Here is a 27,834-nt window from a genome sequence, read left to right on the forward strand (position 1 = left end):
GAGGCTCTGCTTTGTCTTTATTCTGCTCCACCTGGTATTGGGAGACTGAAGCTAAATGTGCCACGTCAGCACAGTGGGATGTAGGAGGATGCATGGGTTGCTTGTTGCTTCATGGCTTATTCCTGGTATGTGTCTATACACTGCACAAGCTAAACTCAGGATTACACTTTCTTTCTGGGTTGAGAGCTCTACAGGTCTTTAAGGAGCTCCACGTCAAAAAAGATTAGAAATATCCAGGGCAAACAGCCTAAGTTTTATGTTAATAAACATCAAATATATGTAATAAGATTATTTTCCAGTCATGTATTCAATAATTTTTCCCTTCTACTACATAGAAAATTACAATTTGGTGGCAACTTTTGTAGGAACTGCATCAAAAAGCTTTGTAGGCCCCAGGCAGCCTGAGGCTTCTAGTTTGTAATTCTGCTCTAGCTAACCCATTAAGATGCAGGCAAGAGCAGCTAAAAGAGCACAAACTAGGAATCGATAAAGCAACCCATGAATGTTTTGCTTATCTGCGGGATTGACCTTCACTTGTTTCTGGCTTCTTTAATATACTATGGCATAGTATGATCATAGCTTAAAATTCAGTAAAGTTTGATAGTGTTTCTCATGCTATTATAGATATACATTTGTCATGTTCACTGTTTCAATGTAGTTTATACATCGTAACGTTTCACATGCCATGGCGCTGACGCACGTTTCTGTTTGGGAGGGAGCTGCTGTGAGACCTTGTGCCAAGCTCTGTATCTGAATTCATTACAATGGAATGTGTTTGGAATTATGTTATCTGCTCAAGGCCTTTTCCCACAGACCATCAGAAGCCGTTAGGAGCACCTGGGACTGTGAACTTGAGAAGATTCTACAGGGGGAGGGATTTCATTTGCACCGAGGCTTTTTCAGTTTGAATTTGGCACGCTTTAATCATTCTCAGCTTTCTCTGCGATCCTGCATACTATTCTTTAATAAATCAGATATCTTTGAATTCCTGTTCATGAGTCTGACAGTGTTCTAGAATAGGCAACCATTACATAAAGCTGAGAATGATGAAACATGAAGGACATGTTAGCTCATTTGTCAAAGGGCAAGATTTTCTCCAAGCTCGATCTTCACGAAGCCTATTTCCACATTTGCATAAGAGCTGGGGATGAGTGGAAAACTGCTTTTAATTGCCCACTAGGATCGTTTCAGTACAAAGTCCTCCCTTTTGGGTTAGCAGGGGCACCCGGAATCTTCATGCAGTTGATTAATGAAGTTTTACATGATCATTTGTTTAAAGGGGTCCTGGTTTACTTAGATGATCTCATTTACACTGAAACTGAGGAGGAACACGAACGCCTCCTCAAACAGGTGTTACGCAAACTTAGAGATGCCAAACTCTATGCCAAACTTTCCAAATGTGAATTTCACAAAACCCAACTTGACTATCTGGGCTATCGGGTGTCTAACAAGGGTATTGAGATGGACCCTGCAAAAATTCAGGCGATTCTAAGTTGGGAACGTCCCCGCACCCGGAGGCAATTGCAAAGTTTCCTCGGGTTCAGTAATTATTATCGCCAATTTATCCAGGGGTTCGCTGAGATTGCCTTGCCCCTCACTGATTTACTCCGTACCAAGGGCTTGGGGGAGACACACAAAGTAAAAAACCCTGGGGCAGTGCTGAATTGGATGCCTGAATGCCAGGCAGCATTTGAGAAGTTAAAAACCCTCTTTACTGCTGAGCTTATTCTACAGCACCCTGATCCTGAATGCCCCTTTGTGGTCCAAGTTGATGCTTCTGACTCCTCAGTTGGGGCTATATTATTACAAAGAGATTCTGAAAATCACTTAAAACCCTGTGCTTATTTGTCCAGAAAATTTTCTGAAACTGAATGCCAGTGGCATGTTTGGGAAAAGGAGGCTTTTGCTGTAAAAGCCGCTTTGGAAGCCTGGCGTCACCTCCTGGAAGGCCTAAATGCCCTTTCAAGGTTTGGACCAATCACAGGAATTTGGAAGCCCTCCACACCCCCCAGCATCTCAGTCCAAAACAAATTCGCTGGGCTCAATTTTTCAGTCACTTTAACTTCCAGTTAAAATTTATTCCGGGAAAGAAAAACTTTCTGGCCGATGCTTTGTCACGTTTACCTCAGGACCTTGACCAAGTAGCAGATGTGGTTGGGATGGTTCTCACTGAACCACAACTGGGCTTAGTTGCTGTCACCTGGAGCCAGACCCGTGCGCAGGCATCCCCACCCCCAGCCCAGTCTGGGAAGCGGAAAGTGCAAGTTCCTTGTCAGTTACAGAAGGACTTTCTCCAGGCACTGAAATCTGACACTTGGTTGCTAGCTAATAGAGACAATGTTTCTTTTGAAAACGGTCTGGCGTGGGTGGAACACCGCCTTTATGTGCCTGAAACTTTAAGAGCTGATGTTTTGCAGTGTTCCCATGATGATAAACTTGCTGGACACTTTGGTTTTGTCAAAACCTTGCATTTGGTTCATCATCAATTTTGGTGGCCAACCTTAAGACGTGATGTAAAAGACTATGTTGCTTCTTGTCCTGTTTGTGCCATGTCAAAACAAAAGGGGGGGAAACCACAGAGGCTTCTACAGCCAGTGGCCAGCCCGTCCCATCCCTGGGACAAGATTTCTATGGATTTTATTGTGGATCTTCCTCCCAGTCAGAAGAAAACTGTAATTTGGGTTGTAAAAGACTTTTTCTCCAAGCAAGCGCATTTCATTCCATGTACATCCATCCCGTCAGCCCCACAATTGGTGTGCCTATTTCTCCTCCATATCTACCACCTCCACGGTAGCCCCTCCTGTTTGGTCAGTGACCGTGGGACACAGTTTACTTCCCAGTTTTGGAAATCATTTTTAAAATTGATTGGCATCAAACAAGCACTATCCACATGGTCCCATCCTCAGACTGACGGTTCTACTGAGATTTTGAACTCCACTCTTGAACAGTTTCTAAGAGCATACATTAACTACCCTCAGGACGATTGGGTGGACTTATTGCCTTTTTGCTGAAGTTGCTTATAACAATGCTGTGCATCAAAGTACTGGACAAACCCCTTTTCACTTGGTTTCTGGTCACGACTTTGTTCCCATCCCTGAACTGCCACAGCCCCCTTCCCAAACATGTTCTACATCTGACTGGGCTGTTAAGCTATCTAATTCCTGGCAGTCATTCAGCAAGCTTTGGCTGACGCCCATGCTGCTTACAAGTCTCAAGCTGATAAGCATCGCTCTTTACAACACAACTTCAAAGTTGGGGATCAGGTGTATCTATCTACTAAATTTATCAAAACTCCTCAACCCTCTAAAAAACTTGCTCCCAAAATCATTGGTCCTTTTCCTATTGTTGGTCTTGTCAATCCAGTTACTGTTAAATTGGAACTGCCTCACAATTTGAAACGCTTGCACCCAGTTTTCCATTGCAGCTTGCTTAAGCCTGTGCACCACTCACCACGTTGGCACCCTCAACCTCCTCCTCCCGTTCCAATTATGATTGATGGCCAACAACACTTTGAAGTCAAGGACATCATTGATTCTCGCAAGCTTCGAGGCACCCTTCAGTATCTGGTCCGATGGAAACACTTTCCTCATCCTGAATGGGTGTCTGCCCACCATGTTAATGCTCCTGATTTAGTTCACCATTTCCACCTTGCTTACCCTTTGAAGCCTGCTGCTTAATGTATTCTTTATTTTGGGGGGGCAGTATGTCATGTTCACTGTTTCAATGTAGTTTATACATCGTAACGTTTCACATGCCATGGCGCTGACGCGCGTTTCTGTTTGGGAGGCAGCTGCTGTGAGACCTTGTACCAAGCTCTGTATCTGAAATCAGTACAATGGAATGTGTTTGGGTTATGTTATCTGTTCAAGGCCTTTTCCCGCAGACCATCAGAAGCCATTAGGAGCACCTGGGATTGTGAAGTTGAGAAGATTCTACGGGGGGAGGGATTTCATTTGCACCGAGGGTTTTTAATTTGAATTTGGCACACTTTCATCATTCTCAGCTTTCTCTGTGATCCTGCATACTATTCTTTAATAAATCAGATATCTTTGAATTCCTGTTCATGAGTCTGACAGTGTTTTAGAATAGGCAACCATTACAACATTCTTCAAACTGCTACTTAATTCAGTACTTTCCAATGAACTGAAACAACAGCAGCCATGCACATGAATGAAGCCCCAACATTTACAGATAAATAGATATGAAGGTCCCTTCACTGAAGGTATATGGCCATAATCTATTACATTGGTCTAAGGTGGGTGGGTTGGTAGTTGATATTTTTTGACTCCTTGGGACTGAGATAAAGTGATTGACCCAAAGTTACCCAGACAGCTTTCATGCCTAAGGGAAGACTGGATCTGCTACTCCTAGTCCAGCACCTTAATCTCTACATACTAGCTTTCTCATTCTCATATATATACATACAAATACACACACACACACATGAATGAATGAATGAATGAATGAATGAGCACCTAAGACAACTCAATGAAGACTTGACATTCTAACTGACCATGGAATCAAATCAAAAAGAACTTCCAGGAGAATATCAGCACTAATGTGGGAGATACAATATATTGAACATAATGTGAGGACTTTCAATGATCATGGAATTATGGCTGACCTTCTTGGAAGAAGGTATGGAAAATTGGGAAGAAAGGAAAATAGAGCAGGTAGAACCCTAAACCGGGAGCTCTCTTCTAGTAACAGTTTCTTGCAGGTCCCATTATATAACCTCAAACAAAAAGGGTAAGTTTATTTCTTATCTAAAGAAAATAATTCATGGTAGAGCTGTTCCAGAATTTGTCAACTGGAGGAACATGTAACAAGATACCTGTTTCTTACAGAAATTCTAATGAAAATATAGATCTCATTCTGTCATTTAAAAACCAAATGTGAATTGTGTTTCTGACACATTCTTCTTGTTGCCAAGCCTCAAGCTTTCTTTGTGAAATACACCTATAATCTCATTACAGTGTTATTACACTTTCAGTTTTGATTAGGATTTTTTCAGTTCGGTCAGTCTGCCAGCCTGCAAACATGCTTGCAGAAGAAATTAGCAAGCAATTTCTTTCAAATCCAGAATGATGCATTGCCCCAATACACTCTCAGTTTATGACTATAGAAAAGGGGAAATTAGCAAGACACTTTGCATGGATTTGCTGGAGAATGAATCGACACTTCTGTAGATAACATAATGGAACATGTCCTTAATGCAGGAATACAAATGCCTTTAGAACGTAAATCAGAGTTAATTATGCTTCCATTGATTTCTCAGCTGGGAACTTAAAAAGTTTTAATGCCACAGTTAAAAAAAAACTGCCAATAAGATCTGAGTTTGGTTTGTGACAAACCTGCTGCAACAGCAGAATGATGATACATCTGAGTACTTTGCAGCTGTCCGACACAAACCATTACACACTGGCTGTAATTTGAGTATATCAAAATTCTATAACAAAAGGTCCTAAGTTCTGCTTTCATTTGAAAAGCTGTTTCTACTTAGTCAGATCATTGGTACATCCCAGCTCAGAATAGGCCACACTGGTTGGCTTTGCCCAAGCTATGGTATTTTCTTAGCCATAGTTTTTCAACTGAGCCACAATTAACATAATATGTGATCTTAGACTGCCAATAGCCTTACATGGTTTTAGACAGGGCCTTTCCAGTCTTATCTGGAGGTGCCAAGCACTGAAACTGAATGTAGAATTAATTATGAATTCTGTATCTGGGTACAAATCATGTGGTTTCTATTGCTCTGCGACAGAGACCTATTCCTGGCATTACCATGGTCTTTTATTCACTGCCAAAGGAGCTGTGCCTGGATTAGACCATTCAAAAGTCATGGAAACTTTAGAATCCTTCTTCCTAATGGAGCAGCAGAGCTTTGATCACATCATTCTGGCCACAATCTCTGCCTTTTTGACCTTACCCTGCAGATGCCCCTGCTCCCTTCTCTCTTTCATTTCTCCACTAGCAACTTTACTGCATCTTCTAGAATTGGCTGGGGAATTCTGGGAATTGAAGTCCAAGCCTCCAAAAGTTGCCAGGTTTGAAAAACACTAGTCTAGAAGGACGCTTAGTGTTTGGGGGCAAAGACCTATATATGTTTTGCTCACCCCTTAAATGTTGCTATAAGAGAGGCAGAAGCTAATAAAATCAGCAACTAATACCAAACTGCACTGAACAGAAAACCATTATTGCAGCACATTCAATTGGTCCAGCTGGGATCAAGTGGCTCCTCAGTTCTTGATGCTGTTTCCCTCAGTGGCAATTCAGCTAGCATATTAAACCTGTATATAATTTCACAAAGTAATAGAGCTTGAATCCGCTTGCTTTCTTATTCTCTCACCATCCATTTGTTATCATGTCTATGAAATAGTGGGGAACATTCATTTGTGATTCAGAAAGAGACTGAAGCCACAAAAGGAGGCTAGTGTTGCAAGTGTCCTTGAGACCACAAAAACCTGGACAATAACAGACAGCTGATGGCATGGTTTGAATACCCCGCAAACAACAGCTAACACAGAGGCTGGCAGTGTTTCAGGGCACTAGTGAGAAAGTAATTGTATTTATATGTGTTGATTTAGGGACAGTGCATGATAAAACGAATAAGCTTTAACTATGGCATTTTTACACAAATATGGAGTCGAATTTGGTTGCTAAATACATGGAATGATGGAAGTAAAGTATTATGAGAATAAATGGAATTCTTAGCAAATGTGTCAGCACTGAGCAGGGATTAAGGCAAGGATGGATTGTGACCATTGGTTGTTTAATATATTTATGGGAAAGACGTAACAAATTAATGTTTGTGGTGATAGTAGCAGCATTGGTTGTGGACATGATTGCACCTGTACTTTTGTTTATGCAGAAGATGCTGCACTGTTGGCTGAGAACTGAGGTGATTGAGAAGAAGTGTTAGTTAGCTACAAGAAGGTGTATGCACCTGAAGATTGGTGTATCTAGGACTACAGTAGGTGTGTTTCACAAGGAAAATGGAGCGAAAGATTATGAGTTACATATACTGTAAGTGGCAAAATTCAGCAAGTAAATGACATGGTATACCTTGGTAGAATGTTTACTAAAAATGGGGAAATGCATGGTAGTATGCTGTCTATTGTGAGGAATGAAGAAATGCCTACAGACAGGAATGTGTTTCTTCCTACTTTCTTAAATGGAAGTAAGAGTTGTGTTATGTCAGGAAAAACAGAAGAGTATATGCATTGGGAATGGGGTACTCAAGAGATATGAGCGGTAGAACAAGAATTGGGATTAGTAATAAATGAGTGCCGAAGGAACATGGATACAAAAGTGAGTGCCAGGTGTAAAAGAAATACATTGAGGTGGTTTGCTTATATAGAAAGAATGAATAAATGATTGAATTGCAAAACTAATATATGCAGGAAGAGTCAACAGGTCAAGAGGAAGGGAAAGACTGAGAAAGCTGTTGTTGGATGGAGCTGATGAGATCCCCAAAGAAAGACAGGTGGGAACAGAAAGCCTTGCATGTATGGACAGGGTGGAAACAAGGATAGTTTGCAAGGATAGAAAGGAATAGGGAGGTACAGTGAATGGGGCTGGTGTAAATCAATTTTAGCAATGTTTCCTTTTCTTTTTCTTTGCTCAGACTTAAATTTCCTTGACTATGTATTTTCTGGATTCTGTATATATAAAAGACTTAACCCAAAACGGAATCTGTGATGGGTATATATGTATAGACATTTGGGGGACAGGCCTAGGATCCTAAAATGAGTGGGCCACATCATATATGTGGGCAAGACTGTTTAAGGGAGAATTTCTGGGAGTTTCATATTTTATCAGCTACGATATGCTTTCACTACAGTTTCCATCTGCTCCTATCTCAGAGGGGTAGGAGGCCAAGAAAAGGAAATTCAGGGACTGCAGGTTCCTTCCCTCTGTACTGAGCCCAAAGTGAACAAACTGCAGGATGCTTAGGATAGTGTGCAATCTGAGATCCTAGGGTTACATTGCAACATCTAAAGCTCTGGATGTCATTCTCAGAGATCTCCAAAATCTATTACTACATGGGCTTTTTTATGCCCAGAAGGAAAATTATTATATACATGACTAGAGAATAATCATGTTAACAGTATTTAGTTTTAATTAAATGTGAATGAAGCGAGTTTGTTTTTGTCACGTCCCCACCTATTTCTTTTTGGAATGCAGCCATAGCACACTACCCAAAAGGCCAGATGTAGCCCTTAGCCATATTTATCAACATTTCAGAACTATGGGGGGGAAAAGGCATGGTTGTATGATATCAGAAGGGAAAGAGGTTATTTTCTTGCTCTTGCATCATGTTCTTTAAAATTGCAATGAGTTTGAATCTGTTCACAATCCTGCAGTCAGACAAACTGATGGTTTATGACCATACATTTCTATCAGTCATTAATTAAATAGGGTGAGGCTGTTTGTTTCCCACCTATATTAAGACAAATATGCTCCCAAGTCAAGTTTGATCACTTGTGGCTACATAGACACAATCATGTAGTTTTCTTGGAAATAGCTTGCCATTTCTTTCTTCCAAGAATTAGCCTAATGCAGTGTTTCTCAACCTTGGCAACTTTAAGATGTGTGGACTTCAACTTCCAAGATTCCCCAGCCATTCTGGGAGTTGAAGTCCACATGTCTTAAAGTTGCCAAGGTTGAGAAACACTGGCCTAGAGTCCTGCTGTTCCCTATTGGTCTTCCATCTAAGTTGTAGCCAGACCTAATCTTGCTTAACTTCCAAGTCCAGACAAGGTCAACCAGGAGCTACTATCTGCGGAGACATCCCATCTGGTCTATGGGCCTAACTGTCCAAAAATGGGAAGTAGTCTCTTTGACTATGAGGTGAGTGGTTTACCTGTGCACCAAACAATCCAGATTTGCAGCTACGTAACAAATGCTAATTTGCCCACACAGACGTACCTAAATCATTTGACACCCAAAATAAAAAATCTCAATATTTTTCCAGAAGGAATTGTGTTTATTTCGTGCTGCATCCACAATCGCCAAGGTCTACCATCCACACCGAAAGCTTGCTAGAACAAGGTCAAGGTGGCCTTTTCAGCTTTGCTCCCTGTACTTCCAGGTGAAAGGTTTCACCAAGTGGGGATGACCACCAAGAAGCCACACCCCCAGGCACCCTTTCTTCTTGCCTTAGCCCTTCTTCAGAAGACCTCACAGCATTGCCTAATTCTAGTCAAGACACAATCAACTAACATACAAAGAGTCAAGCAATCACATATGCCCTGCAGAAAAGGCACTGTTATGCTGATGCGGGAAGAGTTCCAGCAGAATTTTGTATGTACATGCACATGCACATGCACAAAACCTCAGTCTCATGTGTATTAAATACTTTTCTACTTTAGGTCTGATGTTGTATTTCCTGTGTTTCTGAAATTACAACATGCCCCACAGTCAGGACTCTTTTATAAAACCAAAACCCAAATTCATTTTTTCTGGTAACAGGTAGTCCTGGTTTAGCAACTCCCTCAGAGAGCAATCATTCACAAAAAGGATGGTAATAACCAATTCATTTTCCAATCAGTGCAGGCATTTATGACAACAAAAGCTTTCAGTGTGAAACTGATTAAGATCTGGTCAGTTTCAGGCTGCAGCTGCCAGCCAGGGGAGGGTTCTAATCAACTAATTAAGGTCACAGAGCTGAGCTTGTTAACTTGCCCTTAGCACTTTTCTAGGGAAGTGCTGCCTGTGGAGAAAAGCAGCTCAGAAGAGATAGCTTGTTTAAGCAATCTCTCCACCCTGCAAGGGGGCAAAAAAAGAGGGAAAATGGGTCAGCCACAAGACACTATATGAGAGAACTTGATCTGAATGAGACAGCAGCGATCAGCAATCTTCATGTCTGTCATGTGTTCACTTAGCAACCATCTTGCTTAATGACTGAGTCGTCAGAGCCAATTGCAGTCACTAAAAAAGGACTATCTGAATTTTCATGTAATGTGATATCCTCCTAACGGGTGCCTTACAATATTTGCACCCAGTTTTTGCAACATTTTGGCTGATTGTAATAAACCAGAGAGGTGACTATATGCCATACATTCCATATATCATAGAGTTTAGCCTATGAGACAAGCAGAAGGATGCATTTCCACAGGAAATGGTGACAGCAACCAACTTAAATGTCTTTGAAGGGGAGTCATGACTTTAGTCTAAACGAAACTGACTATTGATGGTTATATAACTATTTCCCAGCAATTAGGCAGATAATCATTTAGTTCAGGGTCTATGGTCATCTGAAAGTACACTCTCCATGCTGATTATGGGGGAAGAAGCATGAAGAGTGCACTTTTAGATGATTATATATGTTACTTGGGAATAAGAACCATTTCATGGGGGAAAAAATAATGTATTTTAAAACACAAATAACATGTTTTATCTATAATTATGTGACCGGTCCTCAGTTGTAAATTACATTTTTTTTTTTTTAAAAAGGAAGGATAAATGGATGAAAGATAGCTATGGAGACCAAGATCAGCCTTTGTTGGACTCAGCATTCCTAAGCTGATGGGAGAAAGATACAGATCTGTCGTGGTGTGCTAGAGCTGGCTCGTACCGGCTCATGAGAGCCATTAAATTTTGGGGAATTCTGCAAGCCGGTTGAAAGCAGAGCTGAGCCCAGATGCCTAGCGCAGCACCAGCTGTTTGGCAGCTAGCAGCACGGTGGTAGCAATGGAACCAGAAGAGCCAGTGGTTAAACATTTAGCAGCGCACTAGCGCTTGTCCATCTCCTTTTGGGAGCATTCCAGAAGCCTCTGGTTAGCCAACGTGAAAAACAAAATACTTGCCTCAGATGGGCCTTGGCCAGCAGGGGTATTCTTATGTTCTTATGAGCTTTCTTTGTAGGAAGACATTCTCTCCAGAGGCAATGCTAATTCCAGAAGATGCTATTCCTTGTCTTTGCTCGCTTCATAATTTATTAGATGTATGTTTTCCGTTCTTTGTCTTCAAAACGTTTTCAGTTTTTATATTGATTTTGCTTGCCATAAGCCACCCTGAATGATATATGTCCATTTAAAGGGAGCGTGTGTGTGTGTGTGTGTGAGAGAGAGAGAGAGAGAGAGAGAATCTATCTGGAGGGCACCAAACTAGGAAAGGAGCGTGCATATATACTGACTCATATGAATTAACTGGACATTGATCAACACACAGTAATTGTCAACACTGGATTTTTTTATTAGTCTCATACCTTGCCCATGTGAGGGTTTTTTTTTCAGAACACAAAATTTCAGTATTTTCTTACTGAATTTTACAAAATAGTTTTAAAAAATACTGCAGATATTTCTGTAAGTTTCACCACTCTGCATCTCCAATCGCTTTGGAGAAAATGTAGTCCTTTCCCCCAAAGCACATGACACCATCTTTCAAGTAGAATTTCCATCTGTTCTTACTTCGCTGAACCTAGTAAAAAACAAAGATGGGATCCCTCAGTAATGGCTTTGAAAACTTTTTTTATTTTTTTATTTTTTATTTTATTTATTTATTTATTCGATTTCTCTAGCCACCCATCTCAGCAAGTGACTCTGGGTGGCTATAGAAATAGAATAAATAAATTTGCATCCAAGTGATTTGAAAGTCCATTAAAAGAAAAGATGCTTTCTTTTATAAGCAACAAAAAAGTAAGAGTTACTTGATGTATCATTCTAATAGTAGAACCCAAACCGTTGGGGTCAAGTCAACAATGCAAACCTTACAGTAATTTAGAAGCAGAAAAAGCATTATAGAAAGAAACTTCCTGTTAGAATTCCAGTCATGATATCTTCTGGGATACTCTATTAATCCATTCTCCATTTTTTGTCCCTTTCCCAACTGACAGCAAGGCCACTGATTATGCTCATTCCTTATTGGGGGGGTTTTCAAGTTTATCTTCTTTGGGGGTAGAGAACCCTAAAGATTTTTCATAGTGTGGCAAATCTTGTGGTTCCCCTGAATTTGCTGGTCTCTCTCATAATAACCAGCTATGCCCTTTCCTGGATCGAGAGTCCCTCCAGTCAGTCAGTCATGCCCTAGTCATCTCCCGTATAGACTGCTGTAATGCGCTCTGTATGGAGCTACCTTTGAAGAGTATCCGGAAGCTACAACTGGTGCAAAATGCGGCTGTGCGAGCAGTCTTCGGAGCCCTATGGAGGGCACATATAACACCTTTGCTGCATGAGCTACATTGGGTGCTGGTGTTGGTTATCACCTTTAAAGCCCTACATGGCATGGGTCCAGGTTACCTGAGGGACTGCCTCACCCCCGTGACATCAACCCATCCTACCCAGTCAGGCAGAGAGGACATGCTATGGACCCTGTCCATGAGGGATTGCCGATTGGCAGGGTCCAGGAGGAGGGCCTTCTCTGCCATCATGCCTGCCCTTTGGAATAAGCTATCCCCGGAGGTAAGACAGGCCCCCACTCTCCTGGCCTTCAGGAAGTGGGTTAAAACCTGGTTATGCCACCTAGCTTGGGGTGGGAGGGGCAATAGCTATACATAGAGATGGTTGGCACCATGATGATGCCAACAGTAAGATCTTGATTTGCCATCTTGTATTTATATTTTATATTTGTATTTTTATATGTATATTATATTTCTATATATTTATATTTATTGCATTGTATTTTTAGTGATGTTATTTTTTATTGTTGTAAACCACCCAGAGTCATTGTATACAAGCTGGACGGTCGAGAAGTTCAATAAATAAATAAATAAATAAAATATGGGACAGCACTTGCATGATTTTCATGAAAGAACCTCGAAAAAGTACTGAGAATTCCCATTAAGGATCTTTACAGGTAGTCCTTGCTTAACAACCCCAAGTGGAACCAGAATTTCAGTTGTTAAGCAAACAGTGAATCTGACCCAATTTTATGACCATTTTTGTGGCATTTGTTAAGTGCAGGCACTAAGTGAACCACATAGTTGTTAAGCGAATCAAGCAGTTCCCCCTTGATTTTGCTTGCCAGAAGCCAGCTGGGAAGGTCGAAAATGATGATCACATGACCACAGGACACTGCAACTGTCATAAATCTGAACCGGTTGCCAAGCACCCAAATCGTGAACACGTGACCAGGGGGGACACTGAAACAGTGTGAGAACCAGTCATAAGTAGTTTTTTCAACACTGTTGTTAAGTCCAACCCATCGCTAAATGAATGGTTGTTAAGTGAGGATTACCTGTATGTCTTTCTCACAGCCATCAAGCTACTGTTCTCACGATCTCCTGGGCAACTGAGAAAGTATTAAATCTGTTTACCTCAGTGGTGTGTATAGATATGTTTGAACATCACTTGAGTCTTTATGATTTACTCTTTCCCACTTTGACTTAATCAGAATTGTCCCAAGCAAGGTTTTGGAAATAAGCCCTGCCAGCTCTGAAGCAAAGAGAAATGAAGCAACAGCTGTTCAAACACCTGTTCATCTAAGTTATGCCAAGTTCCGTTTTCCATTTATCTAATTCTTTCCCCACCTCCACACCACCCAGTTATTAAAAATGCAATGTGTCTAAGGACACATGCACATGATCACCAGTTATCTAAGATTTGGGGGGGGGGGGAATTCACAAACATGCAAGATGATTAGATCTCTTAAGGTCCAATTCTTTTAAAGAATCTCAACTTTTACCCACATTGTTCTGCTCACTTTTTATTCTCTTTGCACAGATTTCTGAAACCTCAGCAAAAAAACGACAGATGACCAAAGAGGCCATCATTCACCATGGGCTCTTTCTCCCACTTTTTGCTGTAATCTTTCACTAGCCCATGAACACAGGAATGAACGAACAAGCTATTCAACAGCATGAACAGAAGAGACGATGCTTAAAGGGGAGTTAAGCAAACATGCTGCTTAGTTACTTCTGTGCCAATTCTTGTGTAAAATATACATTTGGTTGCAGAACCCAAGCTATTTTTAAGTGCATGCCTAAAAATATAAATGTATCCAGGGTTTATAATGCACCCCCTCGTGGAATATTCCAATCCCCAAAATGGTCTGCTCTAGGATCAGACCATTCCCAGATTACTTGAAACAGCCATTCTGGGTTGGAATATTGTATAATCCTTATAACATATCATACAGATTCATGCATCAGGGAGAATACCAATGCAACTACCTTTTGGAGTGTTCACTAATTAGAAAAGTCCAGGTTTTTGTTTCTGTGTAGAGTGAAAAATAAAAATCACAATATATTGTATTTAACAGGGGTTAGAAGGTCTTAAAGTAACCTTCCCCAGTCTGGCACTATAGAAATATGTAAAGAGAACTACACTTTCTCAAATCTCCAGCCATTGTGGGAGATGTAGTCCTGACATACTTGAAGTTAAGGAAGGCTGACTTGAAGTCTCAGGCTTCATTTAAAAAGCAAAATACTTAACCGTACCTTGTCATATTGGCATACAATTATATTATCGGTGTCAAAAACATCAGGTGTTTCCTGTTCACTAACATCGTCACCAGAATTTAAAGGGTCCTGCAAGAAACAAACACCCCAAAAGTTTAACCTAAAGCGTTCTGACCGGCATTGAGCTATGTTAGTAAAATGTGCTGTACCTAACCCTCAGTATAATATACTGCAGTTCAGAAACAGCGGGAGTGCTTATCAAGGATGTCTTCAGCTCCTACTACTACAACCAGGATCAAACAATCCACAGGGCAAAGTCATGGAGCTCCTGTCCACCTCTGTACCTGATGCAGGACCTGCAAAGTAGGATCTAATTCAAAGAGCATCACAGATGGTTGCCAGCCTCTACTGAACTGACTTGCGCCCAAGCTGAGCACATCACCTCCTCAGTGCTCTGTTCTGCCTTTTCAAGTGGACGAGCTTAGGGAAGGAAGAGAGACTGCTCTGCATCAGTACTACCCCTCCAGCAGGTATGCTGCAAGCTCCACCTTCCTGATGGCAGGTTACTAAACATTATTGAGGCATCCATGGTTTCTATTTTACAGATACTAAACTGAGCTCTCAGGCAAATATGCCTCCCCAAAAGAACCACTATCTATCTGTTGTCCGTCTGTAGAAGAGGAGGAGGAGGTTCTGGGGGCCGGGGAGGCAGGTTAGCAATGAATGGCTTCAGCTCACTTTTTCTGCTAATACATTCAGTTCACCTTTCCTCACCTTCATCCCTCAAATGATGTGCGCCTTGTCTCAATGACTTCTCCACTCTCCTTTTCTCCTTCTGGGAGGTAGATTCTGCACCCTTTATTTAACCAGGCATTTGCACATTTCCCTAATTAAATACTGTTCAGCACCAAACCTTGATCTTTTAAAAAGGACAACGAAAAATTGCTCTGTAGAACTAGGATAGGGAGTAGCTTTGAGATTTGCAGAGTCCAAATCCATCTATGGCACGCATACCCAATTGCCAGAAGCAATAAGAAACAAGTTGTTTTCTAATGTGATACTTAAATGAGGTTGCAAACCAGACCAAAACAGATCATACAAAGGACTCACTGTTCAATTTAAGCTTGCTTAGAAATATCGAGAGTTAGTGTTTTGTCCAGAGATGAACACTGCAAATTTATAATCCCTCCTTAATTTAGGCTATGTGTCAACAAACACACACATGTAGATTTCCCATCATTGTAATACCTGCACTACAAGTGTACGCAATTATGAGCACTAGATTTGAGTGGGTGATCGGTGTTTTCCTCAAGTCCTTTGAGGGAAGCTTGAAGGAATAATGTGCATTTAATCTACAGAATGGATGATTAAGATGTGACCTGATAGCCATGTTCAAATAGCTGAAGGGCTCTCACAAAGATGATAGGGCAAACTTGTCTCTATCACTCCACAGAGAAGGCAGCAATCAGGTGCTCTCCCGGTGTTTTGGACTTCAACACCCATTGGACCCAGCCAATGGGCCCAATAGCAAGGGACCATAGAAACTGTAGTCAAAATATCTGGAAGGCTCCAGGTCGTCCAGTCTTGTTTAACTAATGGGTTCAAATTATAAGAAAGAAAATTTAGACTGAACATTAAGAATGATGCCCTGTTCAATAGTGGAACAGAACACCTTCATTAGAGGTCTTTATAGCTGAGAAAGGATGCAGTAGTTCATCAGTGGAGGAGCTGAAACAGACAGCTCTAAAGATCCACTCTAGTTCTGTTTTCTTTATGCAAACTGAGCCTACACTGCAAAAGTGAAAGCAAAATCATTGAAGAAATTCAGAAGCTTTACCTCCTCAATAACATCAACTGAGGGTTCATCAGCATCACTAGTGCTGTTGAGAGACTGATTGTCTGAAGTGCTATTTTCACCTTCCTCCTCTTCTTCCTCATCCAGGACTTTTAAATCTTCAGCATCAATTATACCAACAAGCTCCTCATCTTCTCCATCTCTTGGGCTTTCTATTTCTGCTTTGGGAGAGAGGTCACTTGTCCCATCTAGTTGAATGATTTCTTCAAGATCATTGGAAATGTCTTTCTGGGCCATGAGATCTGATTCCATCTGCACACTGGTATCTAGCTGAAAGGGAGGGAGGGTCTGAAAGACTACGGCACAGCCAGAAGCATGAAGTCAAGAGATATATCTTTTTAAAATGATACTCCCTGTCCCCCCAAACATTAAAACTATTGAGGCTGTTGAATTCCACCAAAATCAACAGGTCTTTTGCTACTGATTTTAAATGGGATGGATGGCGATGCTCATTCCACATTTCTATTCAAGCTGTGTATGAATACATTTTTAAAATTATATCTATAAGCTCTCCTCAAAGAAGTAGTAGTTACATTAAAATTATTTTAAAATAGAAGAAAAAAAAGCAGAGTTACCTCTTCAACAAAAGAGAGGCTGGTTTCATCAGAGAGAAGGGCACTGTCATCCAAGTCATTGCCCATAATTATCAGCTCAATTATATCATCAGGATCCAAGGGCTGCTCCAGATTCACCGACAACTCTCCCCCACCAGAAGAAATGCCTTCTCTTGCTTCTCTGGACCTCGCGTTGTCTACTCCAGATGACTTTGCTACAGGGACAGTTGTATCCACTGTCTGGGGAGTCTCTAAAGAACTTGAGGGCTGCAGGCTTACCAGGGCCCCCACGGCAGCTTCCTCCTGACTCCTGATGGCTTCTGGCTTGGCAGCAGCAGACCCCGGCAAGTCTTTCCCCGCCATCCTTAGGTGGTGGGATACAGCAGGCTTTGAGGCCAGCAAGCTACCACCACCGGGTTCTTGAAGAGGAGATGTGCTAGCCTGTATGGCGCTGGCTGGGGCCTGCTGCAGCATCAAGGACTGCCGCCCCACCTGCTGGAATATTTGTTGAACGGGAGTCTGGATGGCAGTTCCTCCACCCGGAGCCTGGGTGACAACCACAGGCATATTGACTTTATACAAGTGCCCTACAAGAAGGAAAAAACAGAAATTGTGCAGGTCAGGACTATCCAGCATTTTGGATTTTAGTCCAAAAAGGTCCTTCACTGCGTGCAGGGCTGCAGACACACCACTTGCCTGCAGCTTTTTAAAGTGGCGGGTCTTTTTCCAAGACAAGGTGGCAGCTGCCCAATTCCAGGAAAAGGCAGAGCTCCTTTGGAAAGTGGGCGCTCCAGCATCTTTCAAGAATGGACTCTGATGCACTGCCCAGCCCTAACGAAAACACCAGCCAACCAGAATGTCTAGTATGTATGTATGTATGTATTTATTTATTTATTGGTTTTATTCCATTTTTATGGCCACTCTTTTGCCACCCAAACTGTTACCTCCCTCCAACCGCTATCCATCAACAGTTAATTCAACTTTGTAATAAGGCAGAAATGGATATACAGGCAGGGGTGGTTCCAGGGAGATGGAGAAAAATGCTCCTCCAGCAAATACTTTGCCTCCAGTGTTCCTGAAAAGTTAATATGATTTTTTTTTATTTTCTTTTTAAGGAAAACATGGGGCAGGGCTCACCCTCCTAGAAATGCCCATTGCCCCTTCTACATTCCCCATCACACTGATTATTTTCCCATTGGACCACCACTGTACACAGGCCAGACTCTCTGCATTGGGAGGCTGTTCATCACATTATCTTTATATTTCATATACAGAGAGAAAGAGCGCAGGCCAGCGTGGTAGAGTGGTTAACTTTTAAGGCGCTGGACTAGGAGCAGGGCGACTCAGCTTCTAGCCTTCCCTTTGGCATAGAAGCCGACTGGGTGATTTTGGCCCAGCCACTCATTCGGTCAGCACTAAACCAATGAGGAAGCTTTATCCTGCAAAGGGACTGATTCAGGCTGATACACACAATTACATACTCACAAACATCATTTCTTAGTTTGTTTACTAAGGAGGGAGAAGGCGAATGTTCCTTCCATCTATCTTTGGGTAAGTGAAAGATCATACCTTCCCCCTTCAGCAAATATTCCCTTCTTTATTTCTTACATTTCTCTTCCTCAATCTAATGCCCTACAGATGAGCTGCCCTTATACAATTCAGAACCAGCATGACCATGAACTCTAGGGACCTTTCTCCACTTGCACGTACTGTAACTGCAGCACAGATATGACCCTGCCTTCAACCCTCTTCAGCCAATGTGCGAGAAAGGTTTAAGTCATGCTTAGCTCTCCTGGTGTTTAAGTAGCTGTCTCACCCTTATTCTGACACCGTCCAAAGACAAATAAAATCTTTATTTATCTTGGAGGGAAGTCAAGGGAGGGAAAAGAGGCAATAGAAAAATAAGGCAAGCAAATTTCATGCCCAAATTGTTGTCTGCTGTCTGAAGGCTGGATGGCCCACACTTCAACTCAGCACTGGGAAAGGATTTTACAATATCCAGAGGGTACCACGCTGGGGAAAGCTCTCCTAGATGATTTCCCATTGCCTTAACTGCTCTCAAAAGTACACAAGCCACCTTTCTACTAAGCCAGGATGCCTTGCCCCAGTGCCATCTCTTATCTATTGCTTCATGTTGTGCTTCTGAACTTAAGGTTATAGGAAATTCACATTGGCTATGCTGGTTCCCTTCCAGCATGCAAGGTTCTTTAATTAAATTCCAAGCAACAGTGTTAGTCGATCAAATCATCATTGTTATTATTTTTCCCCTAAACACACACTTGTCCACACTGCAGTTTTCCCTCTCTTCTTAGGGTATTTCTCTATACCAGTGTTTCTCAACCTTGGCAACCTTAAGATGTATGACTTCAACTCCCAGTATTCACCAGCCAGCATGGGAGTTGAAGCCCACACATCTTAAATTTGACGAGGTTGAGAAACACTGCTCCATACAATAAATAGATGTTTTAAAGCCCTCTCCACAAAGAACCCTGAAAGCTGAAGTTCTTTGGGAAGTGGGAAAAGAATTCCTTACAACAAGCACTTGATTTACAAAATTCATTCAGAGAGAACCAGGCCCAATTATTAAGTATTAAGTTTACAGAATTCTCAACTATTAACACCCACACTTCACTATTTCCCTGTTGCAATTGCCTGGTAAGATTTTTTATTATTATTATTATTTTGCCCACTGCATAAATAATGCTCAAGGCTATACCATTAACTCTTACCAGAAGCTGTCTGAAGAGTCACACCAGGAGGTATTTGGATAGGATAGGTAAGGCCAGAAGGCAGAGAAAGGATTGCCCCACTAGACCTGGAAGACCCCTAAATAAAAGAAAGCTTATCAGGAAAATTCACTTAATGATTATATCCAAAGTTGTACTATCCTAGCTCAGAGCAGCCTATGTTCTGTTTCATTAACATAAACTATGCAACTTTATTTTGTACAAGAGGAGGAATTAGGGCCTCAAAACTTTGTCCCATGTGGCAGAAAATCATGTTGAATTTTATTTGGTTTACGCAGATTTCTTACCTCTTTTGAAGTCCCTTTCCTTATCACTGTAAGGGCTAGAAATACCCATTAATTTCAAAATGCAAGATGTGGTTCCTCTGATATAAAATTCCAGCCAATACTTTAATTCTGCATTTCTACACTCTGGCTATGGCTCTTTGAAAAAGACATAATTTTTTGCATCTCCTTTCTTATTTTACAGATCCCTAAAAAAATTGCCATTTAAGAAAAATTGTATTTTGAATTCTGTGTCCATTAAGGAGGAAAAAAAAACATTTTTCTCTTGAGCACAGCTAGGTGTTTGAACATGTTTTAGTCATTTTAGAGAATCCTACTGGAGGATGGGGATTGTTCTTTTAAAAAGTGAAATTTAGGGACGTTGCAAATGATTCTATTCCTCCAACAACCGCCCAGAGTCCCTCCTTGTGGGGGGAGATGAGCAGTGATAAAAATTTGATAAATAAATAAACAAAGTAAACAAAGGATCTTCATCTAGATGAATTCTTTTCGCTGAACCGTGGGGTTGGAGGAGCCGTCCAATTGTAGTCCACGCTAGAGCAGACCCAAGAAATGGTTCTCTAGCTTCTACCTGAAGACTTCCAGTGAGGGAGATAGAAGACCTAAATATCATCTAATAAATGGAAGATGCTTTGAATACTTTTGCAATGCAATCGTCTTTGTGTGTACACACATACACACACACATACACCCATGCATACATAAAGTACCTAGTCCAATGTAAATGGGTATATAGCTTCAGCTTTTTTGTGTGTGCTTTTTCTGTTGTTCAAGTGCTTCACCTTACTTCATGACGTTTTACAGGGAGTCTCATTTGTAACCCACCCATATTTTCTTGCTGCTTCTACCATCATTTTCCTTTCCATGGTAATGTATTGGTATCTTTCCATGGTAATGTATTACTGTGAAAACAGTGTACTGAGAAAGAGCAAATGAAAGGAGATAGGATCTCAAATTATGTATTTGGATTCAGTTACTAGGAGTACCATGGTGTGCAAGAACCATCAGTCAGTCAGCTGTAGGCCAAATGATAATGGACTGCGCCCTTGAGGCAATTATCAGCAGGTAATGGTTTAGAAAAAACTATTTTAGTAAACTTGAGGGAAGTAGAAGATATGGAAGACAACGAGTAAGGTAGATGGACAGGATCAAAGCAATCATTAGAATGTATTTGGAAAACTTCTGAGTTATTACTAAGACAGGTCAAGAGAATGAAGATTTCTTCATAGTGTCATCAACAGTTGACCACAATTCAATGGCTCCTAACTAACCAACCACAATATTCCCAGTGCAAACGTATTAAAAAGTGAACCCAGAGATTCCAGTGAAATTCATTTCCTAATTCTTGTATTTAGGGTTGCAGTAAAGTAACTTAACAGTTCTTCTGTCCAGAACCAAATCAGTTCTAAATTCTTTTAAACTAACCAACCATCTCTATAATTTGTTGCAGTTATTATATAAATGTTTCCTTAACTATAGTTGATGTTTTCCCAAATTGTTTATAATTACTGAAGACAAAGAGCAAGAAAGTACTTCTTTACAATACAGAATGTACATTCTCACCCTTTTTGAAATGTTAAAATTATATGGAAATATCAAAGCTACATACTAGTTCAGCTGCTACTGCTGGTGTTGTAGAGGTAGTGAATTGATGCATTCCTCTGCCTGCAGCAACACCTAAAGAGGTATTATTTAAATAAAAAATTAAACATCATTAAACAACTGTAGTTTTCTTGAATTGTCTTCTCTACTTCGGCTGCTTCTGAGGTGAACATGTAGCCTTATCACTCCCCAACAACATGGCCATTGCTGATAATTCTGAGAACTGAACTGCACACATTTAGAGCATGCCCATGTTAGAAGAAGATGCTCTTGAATGTATATTTTATATACCTTTGATGCATACATTATAAACAAGATAGACTGACATCAAAGTTATGTACTTATTATTCCCTTAAATGAGAATAAGCCCAGAAAAGTTTGTTTATTCTTTTGTCAAGCTTGACCAACATTTGAATGAGGCTACTCATTGTAACTGCTTTGTTATAAAAAGTTACTATGGCTCAGGAGGAGAACAAGCCCAACTCCCTTGCCTTCCATATCACGGTAGTGTTTATTATTTGTTTAGTCTATTCTGCAGGCGGGAAGAGTCAGCAGGAGTGAACAAGTAGCAAGCAAGGAATTCTTCAAAATTCAGGCTTAATATGGTGTGCAGCCATTCTGAGTGACACTAGAGATGAAAAAGGAAACATTTTCACAGAATTATGTTGCCATTAGGTCAGGCTATGGTTTTACTCCTGGAAGATCGTATCTGTGCAATGCACAATAGACTGGCCACTCATATTCAGCAGGCCAAAAGTGGCCTCCAGCACCCGCTTCACCAAAATCACTGCACTGAAATTCAGGGACAAATTTGCTTTTTTCCTTCTTTTTTTGCATTTTTCTTAAAAAAAATAATAAACCCTAGATAATCTTAATATACATATATTTTAGTAAAATAACCCTTCAGATTCCAAACATGGAAAGGCCAAAATGTTCAGCCCCACCTGCTTCAGGAATGGCACACTCCCTGCAGCCCTCCAAACTCAAACATTTTTTTAAAGGCAAAGGTAGCTCTGGCAAAAAAAAACCTAACAAACATTCTCCACCATGCTGTTGGCATTTAGGTGAGTTCAATTTCCATAGTTTCCCCTGAAGAAGACACAGAATGATGCTGAGCTTTCTGTTAGATATCTATGAGAAAGACAAAATATTCTCTATCACTTCCTACTCATCCAACAGCAGATGACACAGGAACTGAACTGAGGTCCATGCTTTCATACTGAGCAATGATTCCTCTCTAAGACAGTCTTTGCTGAAAGAAATCAGTCATCAACCTGTAGTCTGCAGGGCTTGGTGGAAGCTGGGAGGCAGATGCAGCGTGAACTGGGGTGAGATATGACCGTGGCGGAAGAAACCTTCAGTTGCTTTAGACTGCACCACTTTCATTTCCCAGCGCTGCAAGAAAAAGTTTAAAACACACAGACAAGTGTGAAAAGAGATCATCCACTTTAAGCACGGTGAATTTTCTATTCCCATGGCACAATCTTGCATTACCCATGGGTTTTACACGCTGCTAAATTTTGCCAGCTCATTCTGAGACCACTGTCTGATCCTTGATGAAAGCCACTCACAGAAATGCTAAAAGTTTCTTCACTGGGAAACAGACTTACAGGGTGGAATTTCAGATCAGTCCTTGGGATGCAGGGGTTGGGCAGGGTTGGAAAATAAAGGAAATTGCCAGTCTCACTTCGAGCATAGAGGCAAAGATGAGTTTTTTAGATAAAAATGGGCAAAGTGACTAGAGTGCTATATTGTGAGCTTCTATTAAGTAGATCTAGGTAATCTGATACAATAATAATTTATTAAACTTGTATGCTGCCCGACTCTCAACAACACTGGGCAGCTCACAACAATCAAAGAAATTACAATAAAACCAATAAAAGGTGGCAAGTGCTGCAGACCAGATCAAATGAAGTGAAGGCTCTCCCTCTCCCTTGCCAAAGGCCTGGGTGAAGAGCCAGTCTTCAGGGCTCTTCCAAACAACAGCAGAATGGGGGCCACCTGGATCTCAGGGGGACCCTCATTCCAGAGGGCAGGTGCTGCTACGGAGAAGGAGCGCTTCCAGGGCCCAGATAGATGACGTTGTTTAATCAAAGAAACCAGGAGTATACCGACCCTGCAGGATCAAATTGGGTGGGCAGATGTTATGCGAGACAATTGGTCCCTCAAGTAACCAGGCCATATGCCGTGTAGGGCTTTAAAGGTAACAACCAGCACCTTGAATCACACCTGGAAGCAAAATGCTAACCAGTGCAGCTCTCAAACAAAGGTGTTACAGGTAGTCCTTGCTTAGTGACCACAATTGGGACTGGCAATTCCATCGCTAGATGCTGTAGGCACTAAGCAGAAAATCATGTGACCGCAATGGGTTTACAATCTCATTTCCCATTCAGTCATTAAGCAAGACATCATGTGACTGCAAGTTGTGATTTTACTGCCAGCTTCTCCATTGACTTTGCTTGTTGGAAGTCGGTTGTGAAGCCAGGCCCACAACTAGGGTCTGTGTCACCCGGGGCAAACATGGATTCCGTGCCCATTTTGGCGCCCCCCCCAGCACTCATTTTGGCACCCTCCCAGCGTGGCGCCCAGAGCACATGCCCCGCTTGCCCCCCCAGTTGCAGCCCTGTGCAAAGCATGCAAATGGCGATCACATGACCACAGGATGCTGTGATGGTCTTAAATGTGAGGATTGGTTGCAAAGCTGGTTTTTTTTTAACACCATCATAACTTTGAATGGTCATTAAATGAGGCAGTCAGTAGGCAAGGATTACTTGTACATGGGTATACCAAGGTATGCCCATTACTACCCGTGCCACCACATTCTGGACCAGTTGAAGCTTCAAGGGCAGCCCCATGTAGAGCACATTGCAGTAATCACTCCACTAGGTGACCAGGGCATGAGTGACTGAAGGGCCCCCAATCTAGGAAAGCGTGTAACTGGCACACCAGATGGAGTTGTGCAAAGGCCTTCCTGGCCACAGCTGACACCTGTTTTCAAGCAGGAGCTGTAAGTCCAGGAAGACCCCCAGATTGCATCCCAACCTTGAAAGGGGAAGTGCTACCCTATCCAAGGTCAGGGATGGAAAACCCCAGATCTGGGCAGCCCAAACACCCACAACCACTCAGTATTGGTAGGACTGAGTCGGGTCCCCATCCAAACCCACAGAGCCTCCAGGCAGTGGAACAGAACCATGACAGCCTCACTTGGCTGGCCTGGGGTCGACTGCTTACTTATACAACAGCTTCCACTATGCTCACCAGATGTATCTGTCAATAATTTTTAGAAACATACTATAAAATTTTTATTCTCCTTTGGTTTCTCTCTGATATCTGCAAGAAAGTAAACTTTGATGGCAACAATCCTGGACTTTTCAAAGAAATATGGGCACCAACCAATATAACAACTATTTTCTGCAAGATATTTCAGTAGAATTTCAACAACTAAAAGGACTTGCATGGCAACTGAGAGATAGCAAAAGAATATTAATTCAGCCCAGCATCTATTTGGTGGCTGCAAAGCTCATAATCCCAAATGCATATTGTTGGAGAAATCTTTTCACCATTCCATTATTAGAAAAAGTATGACTCATCTCAAACAATTGTCAGACAATTGTTCAACGTGGACTAAACCAGTGGCAATTGAACAACTGCCACTACATCTACAGAACTGAACATATACAGAAAATGGGCATTTGAACTACTTACTACCAACTAGAAATGATAAAAAACAAGGTATATAGGAGAAATGGAGTCATCAACAAACCCGCTTCAGCTCCTTCAGAATTTGTTCATCTACACCTTCTTCCACAAAAACATCTCGGACTCCTTCAATCACATCATCAATGACCGATTTGTAGAATTTAGGCTGTACGACACATAAATTACAGAAAGATAATTAAGAGGGGAGCTGCTATTGGGTGCTATATTCCACTTAGAAAATACATCCAAGAAGTAGTATTGGATGCAGAAATGGAGAATCTTAGAATTTTCTCTTTTGTTAGCTACACATATGGCTCTTATGGCATGCAAATATGCACTGGCAACCATGAACTGTACATGCTCTCTTTTAAACCTGGGTAGTGGACAGAATGATTGAGATGATCTCGTCAGACTACAGCCTCATTTCATCTTAGTAAGGGTGAAGTCATTTTTGGTCAGGCAAGCACTGGATTGCCTTATCAGCAAAGTTTAAACTACTGTATGTGGTCAGTACTGGCAATAGGAAATAGGCCTGATTCTCAGGGGCAAAATCAGGTCTCCCGTGACTAGCCCACCACCGTGGACACCAGAGAATGGCAGGTGACCTGGAGGACCATTGTTGATTCCAAGGTAGAAATGGATATACCAGGAGCTCATAAAACTGATGCTGCTCAGGAAAGCAGCCTTTTCTTCCTAAAGCAAGCTGAGCTGCATCTCTCAGGGATGCTTTAACAGGGCTGCAATAATCCAGATGATCTATTTGATGGTGGCACAAAGACACAGAAAGTCTGTTTTCTGCCATCTGCTGGTCATTCAGATTTCTGTAGCGCAGGTCTGATAGCCCTAGCTTTAATCTGTCTTCATGCACAGCAGGGGATGGGACTTGATAGCCCAAATGGTTCTTTCCAATTCTATGATTTATTTCACAACTATAGGCATTCATTTCATTTCTTTTCTTTAAATAGGTGGTATTTTTCCTAGAAGAGAATTGGGTATGTCAAGGGAAACATAAATAGATTTTGAATGTGATGGGAATGGGTTATTTAGTACTCAGGTAAAACAGGAAGAGTTGGGGTCAAGAATAAATGGGTGCTGAATGAATGGCGATTGAATACAAACACTGAGTGATCAGCACAAAAGATGGACATTGAGCGGTTTGGTTATATACAGAAGATGACTGAGGACTGACTTTCAAAAAAGAAAAATGAAATTAAGAGGAAGTATGAATAAGTCAAGAGAAAAGAGAAGCAAAAATGATTTGCAAGGATAGAAAGTTACAGAGAGGTAGAGTGAATGGTGCTAGGTATAAGCTATGTTTTACTATGCTTCTTTTTTTTAATCTCAGGCCTTTAATTCTTTTTGGTTTAGTATTTGTTACTCCTTTTCTCTAGTCTGCATAATGATCCCCCAAAGGGAACAGCTTTATGAGCATATGCATACAACACAATGGTGCCTAGTCCCAAGGGATGTACATGGTCATCTAAAGGGCAACACCATAAAAGACTATTAAACCCAGGTCCCAAATTTCCTAGCTGTATCACAAATTGTGATGGTACATAACAGAGACGACAGAACCATCAATATTCATGTAATTGTCCCCAGAAGATAGCAAGCCATCAGTGCAAATGCTGGATTGTTAGTTCAACCCACTCAGAGAAGAGGGAGCAAGCTGGATCTTGCACAGGCTGAAGTTCTATCTATTCCACCTGCCCTTATTGTACAGCATGTCATACATGATGTCAACAAGGGCAACACGCTCTTTAAAAGTTTAAATGAAAAAAAATCCTTTTTTCCTTTCTCAATTTTTTTTAAAGTTTAAGTGATTGCATTATCTAAAATGAGAGGGTGAGCAACTAGCAGCTTCCTTTTAAAGATGCTGGTCTCCTTATCAAAGCCAGCATCTGGGGTGCCTGCCAGGAGCTCTTATCACCAATTCTTGAAGCTCCTTGTTCAGCAGCCCTCACTGAGAAAGCAAACAGCAGGAAAGAGAAGAGGGATCAGGAAGATCTAGGTGGCTTCTCTTCTTTCTCTGACCAAGAAGCCAGAGAATCTTGAACTGGCAAAAGGGTCTAGTTACCCTTCTACAATATTTTTCATAAATGCACACAAATGTTTTATCCATGTACATTTGTACACAAACTCTCTTTAATGTCAACCCTGGCTACTAAGCCAACACAAAGTTAGACTTTTTACACTAGGCAGTAAATATTGGTTTTTGAATGGGATGTGCTACATAATAATTTCACAATAAATAAATGCTGGCTTTTTGCAATGTTAAATGTACAGTATTGCCGTTTTTAAAATCTGTTCTGAAACGTAGTGCAGATCTAGATTGCTTCTGCTTTGCATTCAGATCCAAACTGTATTCAATTTAAATTGGATTCATTGTGAAAGATAGCAAATTAATTCCAACATGGGCTTAGTTTGATTCCTTCAAGTATTTACCAACAAAGCATTCCTTCTGTTAACAGAAGCTTTCCAACTAGATTTCTTCTGGTTTTTTTAAAAAGATAATTTATTATTTGGGTAACAACAGAAATACAAGGCAGGCACTAAATTATACACATACAACCTCAAACAAGTAATTTGAAGTGGTTGACCTTTTAAAGGAACAGTGAACATTTTTGTCAACAGCAGGTGTGTCTGAACTCTAGATTGACTAAATAAAAAACAAAACAAAGACTTTCAGATACCTGTTTCATATTATTTTGGAACTGTTACAGCCTAAAGGTCAGAAGTATCAGCTGAAAAT

At 41.2% G+C, this 27,834-nt stretch overlaps 1 protein-coding gene across 1 annotated transcript; it reads right to left on the reverse strand.

Moving 5' to 3' along the window:
* Positions 1–11,234: 11,234 nt before the first annotated feature.
* On the reverse strand, positions 11,235–21,598 carry GTF2A1L (general transcription factor IIA subunit 1 like). Its single transcript, XM_063301696.1, has 6 exons — positions 21,391–21,598; positions 19,480–19,576; positions 16,772–17,337; positions 16,179–16,466; positions 14,381–14,470; positions 11,235–11,424 (listed from the first exon to the last, which is right to left on the reverse strand). The coding sequence occupies exons 1-6, from the start codon at positions 21,436–21,438 to the stop codon at positions 11,317–11,319; spliced, it is 1,197 nt and encodes a 398-aa protein (XP_063157766.1). The 5' UTR covers positions 21,439–21,598; the 3' UTR covers positions 11,235–11,316.
* Between the last annotated feature and the right edge of the window lie 6,236 nt (positions 21,599–27,834).

This window comes from Candoia aspera, chromosome 1, assembly GCF_035149785.1.
Source record: "Candoia aspera isolate rCanAsp1 chromosome 1, rCanAsp1.hap2, whole genome shotgun sequence".
Taxonomy (NCBI): Eukaryota; Metazoa; Chordata; class Lepidosauria; order Squamata; family Boidae; genus Candoia; species Candoia aspera.